This window comes from Trichechus manatus, unplaced genomic scaffold (genome assembly GCF_000243295.1).
Source record: "Trichechus manatus latirostris isolate Lorelei unplaced genomic scaffold, TriManLat1.0 scaffold00049, whole genome shotgun sequence".
In the NCBI taxonomy this organism is placed as follows: domain Eukaryota; kingdom Metazoa; phylum Chordata; class Mammalia; order Sirenia; family Trichechidae; genus Trichechus; species Trichechus manatus.
In genome coordinates, this window is record NW_004443985.1 from 9,576,286 (window position 1) to 9,587,408 (window position 11,123).

At 37.6% G+C, this 11,123-nt stretch overlaps 1 protein-coding gene across 4 annotated transcripts in view; it reads right to left on the reverse strand.

The window, feature by feature from the left end:
- Nucleotides 1-11,123, reverse strand: part of RBMS3 (RNA binding motif single stranded interacting protein 3) — an 827,213-nt gene that overhangs the window by 57,501 nt on the left and 758,589 nt on the right. For 3 of the 4 annotated variants that reach the window (XM_004377362.3, XM_004377363.2, XM_004377361.1), the window contains one exon: nt 10,417-10,527. In XM_004377362.3, coding sequence (XP_004377419.1) covers nt 10,417-10,527 — 111 coding nt within the window. Of the gene's footprint in view, nt 1-3,073; nt 3,122-10,416; nt 10,528-11,123 lie in introns of all 4 variants that reach the window. The other variant, XM_004377360.2, reaches the window with a different exon arrangement.

Below are 11,123 nucleotides of genomic sequence, written 5' to 3' on the forward strand. Positions count from 1 at the left end.
TGCGGATTTCTAATCTTCTTTCTAGATTCTCGTTTCTATAGTTTATACCTTTAACATCACAAATGACAATAACATTAAATTAGAACACTGTGTTTTTTATCAACGGTCTATTCATCTTGAATCCCCAGTAGTTGAGTACAATGTCTAGCACTCAGCAGGTGTTCAATAAATGTTTCACATATTGATTGAAGGAAATTGGGTTGGGTTATGGCTCTATAGTTTAACAAGTAGAATATCTTGAACTCAAATAAATTATGTCAGTTTAGTTGGCTCCTACACTCGCAAAGAATTGATTAGTATTTGAGTTGTCTAATATTGGCACACTGGGAAACATAGCTGGAAGATGGTACAACACCCTCATCTTTTCACTTTCCTATGTAGTCAAGGGTTGGACAAAAGATATACCATTTTCAAAAGCCATGCAAGCTGTTTCCACCAGGTAATTTGTTAAGCGTTCATTAACATTTCAAAACACAAGTCTGCTTTGACTTAGAGGTAGACCAAAGAAGCCTGTGCAAATTTATAAGATGTCAAACCACCAATCAAAGCTTATAAGGGGAAAAAAGCCCTGTAAAATCCCCCAAATTATTATTTTTCAATTCATCTCTATATTGATCCCCTCCTTTGCATTCCACTGCTAGAATTCTAGCACAATCTTTTATTCTAATTGTATCATACCTAGGCTTTCTAACTCTTCTCTGTGATTCCTGTTTCTTCTTCCTCAAGTACATATAACACTGCCAGAATAAGTTTCTTAAATATCTACTTTGACGATGTTTTTTGTTTGATCAAGAACTGTTCAGCGGCGCCTACCTATGGAATCAGGTGGAAACCTCTGAACCTAGATTTGCAGTCAGACATTCAGCCTCAACTGATTCATGTAGAGTCAGATGGATGGCTGATTATCTAGTAAGTGCTTTTGATGTTTTGATTGCTTTTCCATTGGGCTTTTGAAAGTGAAATCAGGAAACCTAGTTTAAGGAAAGTTCCAATTTTGTGTCTTTTATTATTATTAATACTGGAGAACTATCAAGAATAGATACTGGACACACTATATAAAGTAGATGCTATATACATTACACAAAGTCGCTTCCCAGGGGTCCCATATTCTAAATAAAACAGGCACATTAAGATATGACAGGTAATAACTTAGGAAAAAGATAAGTGATGTTTTAATCAATGGCAATTTATAGGCATATCCAAGAACAAAGTTCGGGGCCTTGGTGGCACAGTGGTTAAGCGTTTGGAAAAGTTAGCAGTTCAAATCCACCAGTCACTCCTTGGAAACCCTACAGGGCAATTCTACTCTGTACTATAGGGTCTCTATGAGTTGGAATCAACTTGACAGCAACAGGGTATTTTTTTTTTTTTTTTTTTCAGTTTAAGACCAAAGTTACGGGCAGTCCTGGGTTACAAATGTCCAACTCATGGGCAACCCGTACTTGCCCTTGAACGTTCTGTAAATTTGCCCTCGCTTTGAAATGACTGAACCAACCTCTACCCACAACAAATTCTTCATCACAATCACCTTCATTTGCTGCAAGTGCAGCTTTTAAATCATTGATAAAGCTTTGATACTTTTCTTGCAGTAACCAAACCAAACCAAACCAAATCAAACCCATTGCTGTCAAGTCAATTCTGACTTATAGAGACCCTATAGGACAGAGTAGAACTGCCCCATAGGGTTTCCAAGGCTGTAAATCTTTATGGAAGCAGACTGCCACATCTTTCTCCTGTGGAGCAGCTGGCTGGTTCAAACCTCTGATTTTTCGGTGGAAGCCATGCACCTTTCCTGCAGTAAACTAAGATTAAATAAGAACCATATGGACCTGTTCTGACTTACCTACAAATCTGACTTAAAGACACAGAAACAGATCTCACTTGTAACCCGGGGACTTCCTGTACATCACAGCTGAAAGCTAACTTATTGTCCTTCGATTGATGCATTCTTAATTGAAGTTCTAAGATGAGTATTCAGCCATGAGCATAACAAGTCCACAAGACATGAGAAACGAATTATCCTTTGGATGCTGTGTCAAACAAACAAGCTGGCCAAGGACAAGACGTTCTCTACTTGAAAACCACCGTCCGGTTGCCAGACTCATCTGCCCCATGGGCTCTTTCATCTATTTCTGGCTTTGACTGTTTACTCTGTCTCTTAGATGTCCATCTTGGTTTGAACTTTATGTCCTTGCCATCTGACATGTTAAAGAATCAACGAGTTCAAAGTTCTTCATACTATTTTGTTTAGTTAAAGAAAAGCAACAAAAACAAAAAAATTGTGTCCCTTTTCCTCTTTGCATAAAACCAAAGGTCAAAATCACTAGGAATGCACAAGAAGATCTGTGTAATTCAAAATAAAAACACACCTTTTCATATACATATACCTTATTACAAACTGCGCAACTGAATTTCATAAAAGAACTTAAATATTGCTAATTAAAATCCTCAAGACACTGAAGTATTCTCAAAGCAACATTTTGCCTTGTCGTCAAGTCACACATCAACAGCTTGTCTTTTAATGTCCAAAAAATATCATTTTGGGAACAAATTTGAAGTTTTGATTCATTCAACAAACAATTATATTGAGCACCTACTATGTGTCAGATACTATGCTGGATGTTGAGCAAGCAAAATGGGATGATTCTCTGATTTCAGAGAATTCTCTGATTCTCTGGTCTCTAAAGCAGTGCTTCTCAAACTATTTTTATTAATCTGTGCCTTTTTTTGACAAACAAATTCCTTTCTCCCACTTCGCAGACCCCTCCTAACCCTGAGAATCACTGATACACAGAACAGACTCCATCATGTGCATATCCTTAATGTTAGTTTTTACTTTTTATTTCTAGTGCAGCATATTTATTTTCCAGATATAAAACTGGATTGCAATATTAAACATGCTTTTTGGACCACATATTACCCCTCCCTGCCCCCCCCCCCAATCTGAACAGAATTTCAAATTCCATGCACCCAACCCTGTTGAGAATCACTGCTTTAAAGAGTTTTGGAGGAAACCGGGCAACCTCCATTTCTCCCCTCCAGTCGTGTCTTAAAGGAATTAGAATTTTCCTACCTGACACAACAGCTGGTGGAGTATCATAATCCTGTCTTGGGACTGAATCTTTGAATGAAAAGAGCATGAGAAAGAATGCAATGAAGAACAAAAGAAAATAAAATAGAATCTTTGCTCTCTAAAAACTGGAAGGGCCAACTGTATATCATATGAGTCTGCCTTGAAACAGGCAAGGCTCTATGGTCCCCAGTTTACAGTTGATATCACGGTCCCCATTATCACAACTGCACATGTCATTAGGACCAGGCTGACCTGCTAGGACAGTACAGTCTGTCCCAGACCATTGTCATCTTCCTCAGTCTGTTATAATTTTGGTTCCTCCCTTGGGGAATCAATGTGATATTTTTCACCCTCTCTGGCTGACAAAAGAGTTCTAGAAGGCTGCCCATCTGGTGGGAGCCCAGAGCACAATCTGAAACAGAGTCCGGGAGAAAAAAGCAAGGAACTAAATTCTAAAAGACAAAAATGAAAAATTAGTAAATTCTCATAATCTATAGAGGCTGAAACATTTTGAAGCTCAGGTTTCCTTATTCGCTGGGCCCAGCTCTGATCCCAGTGGGTATAGGAGGCAGAGAGAAGGGTGTTCTGGGATCAAGGACGAGGAACTGTATTTGTTGGAATTGAGGAAGCACAGATGAATAGAATAGAATCTATTTGAGAGATAACCATTGCCTTTTTCCAAAGCATCATAAATTCTCCCTTGGAGGGGTAAACTGTGAGAAAGGGACCAGGTATTGTTCACCTTCAAATAAACCGTCAATAAATGGTGAGACAGATGTGCTTTTGTGACTCTCATTCCATTCATATGATCTTTATTCCATTTTAAAACCCGAAACCTCAAACTTTATTTTTCCACCCATTTGATCACTTTCAGACTATCACAAATTTCTCAATGCCATCTTCTTGCCACAAAAGGGCAACGTTAATCAGTCTCTCATGAGTAAATGGCATTTGAGAAGATAGACTAGGACCCGAACATTGTAGAGCCCTCTGATCAGCAAAAGCAAACATTGATCAACAGCTTCAAAAGCAAATAAAGGATAGACATAAGTTACTTTGTTTCTCGCAACACATACATGAACTCAAGAGTTGGTTATAATCTCAGAGCCTAGAATAAGTGAAACAATTTTTAAAGAGTCTCCAAAGTTTTATTAAAAGTGGTAGCAATTCCTAGTACCTTTTTAAAAACTGCAATCACATCTTACCACTCCAAGCCACCTCCCCCAAAAGTTAATTTTATAAAAGAGTTAATTTTTGGATCATGCCATTAGTGATTTTCCAAGAATATATTGATAATATTTTTAAAATTACAAAAATAAATCATGCTCATTATTGAGTAACTGGAGAATGTTGAAGAAAAGTATGATTAAAATACAAATTACCTCTAATCCCTCCCCCAGAGATAACATCTGTACTTCCCTACAGCCTTATTTTATGAATATTTTTTCATGGTTGATATTATACTCCACAGAGGCAAATTTATATCATGATTTTTTTTTATTCAACATTATAAATATTCCAGTTTGTAATTACTTTAAAACTCTTACGATATAACTTAATGCTGCATTATATTCAGGTATATGGATGGATTATGATTTATTTAATCATTCTTATTTATTAGAGATAATAAAAAACACTGTGCAGAACACTTCTGAGGCATAAAATTTTTCCTGTTATTTCAGAATATCTCCATAGACTAGCTTCTCAAAACCACAACTACTTGGTCATTCAGTATTAATCAACAGTCTTGAATGACTACCTTACTCTCCAGCTGACACGTGTGCAACTTTAGACTCCTATCACCCCCTCGTCAGTATATGAGAATGCTCGCTTGTCCATACCTTTGTCAGCGTATGTATTCTTTTATCACTATTTCTTATTTGTTGGGAGATATATGTATGTGATGAAATTACTGTTTTTTGATTGCCATTTTTTGTTGTTCTTTGGCATTGTATTTCATCTTTTCTCAACTATGTATCCATGTTGTTTGGCATTTTGTCTCTTGGGGGTTTATACTTAATTTATTTGTATTCAGAGCTTATTTTTTTAAATAGCAATAGCTTAATATTTGTAAATAAACTTTCATAACACAAGAGTGTCACTTAAAGCCTACTTGTTTATACTGTAAGACTACTTTCAAGGTTTCTTTTTATTCATCTTATAATCCCTTACAATAAGATATTTTATATCTTACAAAAGACTAAACGTGTTTTAAATAATTCTCTTTTTATCGTATATTCTTTCTTGTAGTTGACTTTTTAAAATTAATTGATAATTTTGTTTCCCTGAAAAACCTTATAAGGAGATGTACTCATTACTATTTATGATACTATTTCCGGAATCGTAAGTCTATTTAACTTGCTGTGTTGCTTTTTATCACTCTCAGTCTTAACACTTCTATTCATACAGAATAATTGAAAGAGAAAGATAATTTCTAAGCGAAATGAATAATTCAGGATTGTCTCCTGATACCATCAGAATTTTAGTGTGTAAAGGAGAAATGGCATGACTGAAAAATGCTATCCATATGGTGAACACGTGGAACACAATTGCAAGATGATCTCTGTAGGTGGCTATGGTTACGTCACGGGAATCCAGTGATGTTACAAATCACCAGTGGCTTGGAGAACACAAACAGGACTGCAGATAAGAATCCTGCAGAATAAAAACTTCTTATGTCTTTCAACAGATTCTGGTGACACTGTAAGCCACTAATGACCACCAACTGAACAAATGAAAAAGTGATAAGAAGCTTGTAAAACAAGACTGGCATGCAATCTGGAGGTTCCCACAACACAGTAAAACCCCAGTGGTTTCTGCTGGCGCTTACAATAAAGTGATAAGAAATGATGGAGTACAGGGCTTTGGATCCATCGAGGGAATCCTGGCGACAAAAAGCAAACAAAAGCAAAACAGCTAGAAAATTCTTGAAGGTCAGCCGAGCCCTGAAATAAAACAATAATACTGCTTTCATAAAAGTCATTTCTTTTAAGGCCTGCAGTCTCTGTCCAGTTTAAAAACAGGTAGTGAATTGAACAATAAACATATGAGGTGGCAAATGGTAGAGAAAGGTTAATTAAACTACACGGCATCCATTTTAAAATTTGAGGTTATGTGGGAACAAATGTATCTGCTTTCTTTGAAGATGAAAAGAGTCCCCACCTCCCCTTTTAGTTAGGGATCTTAAAAAGCAACGTGGGACATGGCCTATGGCCTAAGTCCTCCCTTTTAAAAATGGAAAGTTTTAAACTAGCTCTAACTTCTATCAGTCCTAGTTACTGCCTACTCTAGATTATTCACTGTATCTCTCTCCGCTCCTTCCTTTGAACCCATCTGTTTCTGAAGCTGTAGTTCCTGTCTTAATCCAGATTTCTCACTGCTTACACCTTGCTCTGTGGAATTTCAGTGAGTTCAGACATCCAAAAGACTCTGGAAACTTCCAGGTAGGGGAGAGACAAGGTTAGATAATTTCAGACTGACTGGCTGTAGCAACACTGTGGAGGGCGGGTTGAAACAAGTCAAGACTGGAAGTAGGAGGACCAGTTAGGAGACTATCACAATTAATCAAGGGAGGAATGTTGCTAGGTCCAGGGCAGGGGCCACAGAAATGCAGAGAAAAAGATGGATTTGACAAATGCCTATGAGCCAAAATTGGTGGGACTTGAAAAATAATTGTACACGGTGGTGATGGAAAAGGAAAGAGTCTAGATTGAGTCCTAGGTTTGGGTACCCGGGTAAATCATCATGTGATTACCCCACAATGAAATAGGGAGAAGGAACGTTTCGGAGGAAGGAGGTCAGTGGGGAGGGAGCTCAGGGAAGATCATGAGATTAGTTTGGGTGGTAGTGACTTTGAAAGTTTTGAGGGAGATTTGCATGGAAACATTTGGCAGGTAGTTAGATAAATGACTCTAAAATTCTAAGATAGGTTAGTGTTGAGGACTCCAAGGCAGGCATCTTCAGTATGGAAGAAGAGGTTAAAGCCATGAAAGTGACTGAGACTGCTTAGAGAAACCATGTGGAATGAGAAGTTTAAAAACAGAAACCCAGCTTCTAAGAAGGGAGTGAGCAAAAGGAAAAGAAGGAATCTGTGATGAAAGGAAGAAGGAATGGTCAGATGGTCAGTGGAGAACCAGGAAAACCTTGGGTAGGGACCACAAACTGGGAACCCTTGGGTCAAACTGTGCCCAACAGTTATAATCCAAATATTCAGCTTATCTTGAAAAGTTGGAAGATAAGGGCATCCTGAATCTATGTGTCTACGTGGTAATAATTGGCTGGAGGTGAGTGGTTCTGTCCTTTCTAGACCAGGTATCTGTGTTCCAGGCTGCCAAAGGCACTATCTCTCCCTGTTGTTCACCTAATACTCAGGCAGAGATGTCACTACTACTGCATTAAAAATATCTCTAATTTAAAATATAATCTCCAATATCATGTATATTTGTACTGTATGACTATATTTATGACTTAGTTAAGTAAATATAGAGAAAATTTGATTTTATATTTCCAGGTGTTTTTAGTTTTTATTTTTTTTCTTGAACTCAACCAACTTTATTCATTAAAGTCACCTGGCTGGCCTCCATAGATTTTTCTGGTTTCCAAACCTGAAATGGTATATTAGGAGCTAAACAAGTAAAGACTTTAGAGAAATAAGTTGCATCAAATGATATACAGCAGGCCAGTGAGTTGAGTTGTACTACACACTTGATAGGGTGCTTCATCTCATCTGGCCATCTGGACTAGAATCTCACCAGTTAGAAGCCATTGGAGCTAGAGGAATAAGGGTTCCTTGTTTGATACGCATCTACTAAGTGTCATACACTGTACTAGGTCTGTTATATACATATCATTTCATTTCACATGACACCCCTGGAACGTAAATATTATTTTCCTCACTTTGTAAAAGAGGAAATTAAAGTTTGGAGCAGTTAAGTAACCTGCCTAAACATGCATAGCTAATAAGGGGCAGAGCCGGTCTTTGAACTCAAGTTTGATTTCAGAGCCCGCTGGTCTTTCATGACACCATGCTGCCTTCCCAGCGATGGATAAAGTACTTTGGAAAGATGCAATAAGGTGGAAAAGTTTTATTAAAAAAAAAAAATCTTCAACTGCATAAATAGCTACTCCAAATGCCAGTCAAAAATTCAGATACATGAATCCATGATGGCATATCAAAGTATAAGAGAGATGGTTTAACAAATGAATAGAACACTGTGCACAGTATTCTGGACACTAAAACACTCAATGATATTTTGTTGAATGAATCGACACAGTTAGTACTGTCCCCTCTGTTTCTCCAGAACCTTATAAACTTTTAAATCCCTGCAAAGCAGCATGCTACACGGAGCTTATAATGTATCTAAGCACCATTTATTATCAAAGTGAAGGGGGAGAAGAATGGAAAAAAAGAGCTAGAGGAAATGTATTGTTAAAAATGGGGTTGCCCAAAGCCTAGGGAGCAGAGTTGCTGTCCCAGTGGGCCTGGAAGGCGGAGCTGAAACCCAGGGCCCAGGGGTCTCCACCCAGAATCCAGAGAGTGTGGTCAACACTCAGAGTCTGGAGGGCAGGGCCATTGCCCAAATGGTCTCAGAGAACAGAGGATTATTTTCAAGCTTTGACAGCTCATGTAATGTGTTCTGCTGACTTGCTTGGTGACTGTTATCCCTCCTTTCCCTCCAGTTTTTCCCATTTGTAGTGGAAATAATCCTTACACATTGCTAAAGGCTGTAAAAATAGTCTCATCTTCAAACTCCATCTCCTCTGTGAAAATCAGCTATACGATGGTGTTGAGTTTTAAATGTAGTCTTAGACATGACTTAAAAGTCTAGGTCAGAGACCTAAGAAAGCATTTGATCCAGCCCAAGCCTTTAGGTAGGTAAGTTATCATCAACTGTTTTTTATAGGTTCAGCAACTGAGGTCTTGGAGATAGGTACTTTGGTTCTGTTAATAAAACTAAATTTCTTTATTGAGACAGTGTGACACTTTTCATTAAGTTATATGGACTTTCTTCCTATTTAGGGCAAATTAGTGAGGCATCAGCGGCCATGTCAGCAATTTCTTACATGCCAAGAAGGCTATAAGTCAACAACATCTATGTGGCATTAGCCAGGCACTGGTATAAGGTAAAATTCCCAAAACATAGCAGTGAAAATATTTGGAGATGATGTTTGCGTATCCTGAAGAGTAACTCCAGACACAGAGGTAGCTACTATAACATCTATGACATGGAGTCATACATGCGAAGGTGCCCTCAAATAGTATCAAGTTCAATACTGCAACTAGAGGCAGAGGGAAACTGAGGCCCAAAGATATTAAGTTATTTTCCCAAGGACAGATAGAAGCCAGAGAGATCAATCAAGATTCAAATCTAGGATTCCTGACTCCTAGTCTGGTGCTCTTTCTACAATATTTAAGCCACCTCAGTCAGAAGAAAACTTTTTTTTCTTTCTCCATCTTTAAAACTGACAAGATTATCTGCACTAACATTTATAAAAAATAAAACTGTTACTAATGGTGGTGTTAATGTTTTTCATTGTTCTCTGTAAGAGTAATTAATAAACTTGCAGTATGCTAGCTGTATTAGACATTTGTCCTCTCGAGCATTTGAAGTATTCTTTTTGAAGAAATTTTGTTTTAAAACAGAGTTTTACTCTTGGCTTCAAATGACTCGACGATGTAGAATCAAGGCTGGAATAGGCATATTTCAACATACTTGTATTCCCTAAGAAGAAATATAATTAGTCCAGAATATCCCAACTACAGGAAAAGATCAAATACATTAGATTCCCTTCCTTCTTTTTGATGTCATCTACGTACACATATCCAAAGAAAGATTAAAAGAACTCAAATATGTCAGGTTGGCAATTACTTTCTATTGACTTAAACATTGAAAGTAAATAAAAATCCCTGCACATCAGTCATAGTCAAGGTTGATCCCTCACTTGTGAGCAAACTAGGAATCATACATTAACTGAAGTGGTAAGCAGCTGGGAAAAGAAAACCAAGCTCAAATATATTAAACCACAGGGTCAAGATTCGCAGTGCATGCAAAAAGACACCTTTCCAAAAACAGACATTTATCTGGTGCATTGTGTCAGAGGGACAAGAAGTACATGAAATCTAAATGCAACACAGCAGAGCCCCCTGCCTTGTCAACATGAGTAAACGTGCCTTGGAATTGAATACACATGCAGAATACAGCTTGTTGGTACTGGAACCTTGAAGGCGTGTTAGTCAAGGCTGGAAACGAGAGAACCAGTTTCACTGATAATGCTGGTAAAAACAGAGTGTATTGCTTCTTATTAAGGAAGTCCAAGAACACAAAACAAACTCTTCAACTCACCGTTCCTGTTGTACCCAGCGAAAGGTGATTCATCTGTTGTGTCAAGGGGCCCATCATGTTTGCCGGCTGCATTGACATAGGATGGTCCATTGTTGGGGTAATCACAGCACCCTGCAAAGCGCACACAAAGTCCATCTGAAAACATGCTCCACAAGGAGGAAAACATTTTTTAAAACATAAACCTAGTAAACTCTGTTAACATCAAATGTGTTTACTTTTTCCCAAGAGGCTAAATTCGACCGTGTATAATTTTTACTTCTGTCACTGCCATTTTCTGGTCGTCTAAATATATGGCATCAATAACTTCCTTTCCTCTAAGCTGGTTTATCTGTGATGTGTGAAACATGCCTACCACTTACATTTCCAACAATCTATGTAGAAGGAATTCTAAGATATCATATATATCCCTTCTCCTGTTGCTCTAAATACATACAAACTTCTCTGACTGGAAAGTATGAACACTAATATAAATTACTTAATTTTTTAAAAAATATTTTATTGCACTTCAGGTGAAGGCTTACAGAACAAATAGTTTCTCATGAAACAGTAGTAAACATGTTGTTTTATGACATTGGTTAACAACCCCACAACATATTAACCCTCTAACTTCTCAACCTTTTTTTTTTGGTGAAAATACACATAGCCAAAGATACACCATTTCAAAAATTTCTACATATACAGTTCAGTGACATTGACTACGCTCTTCC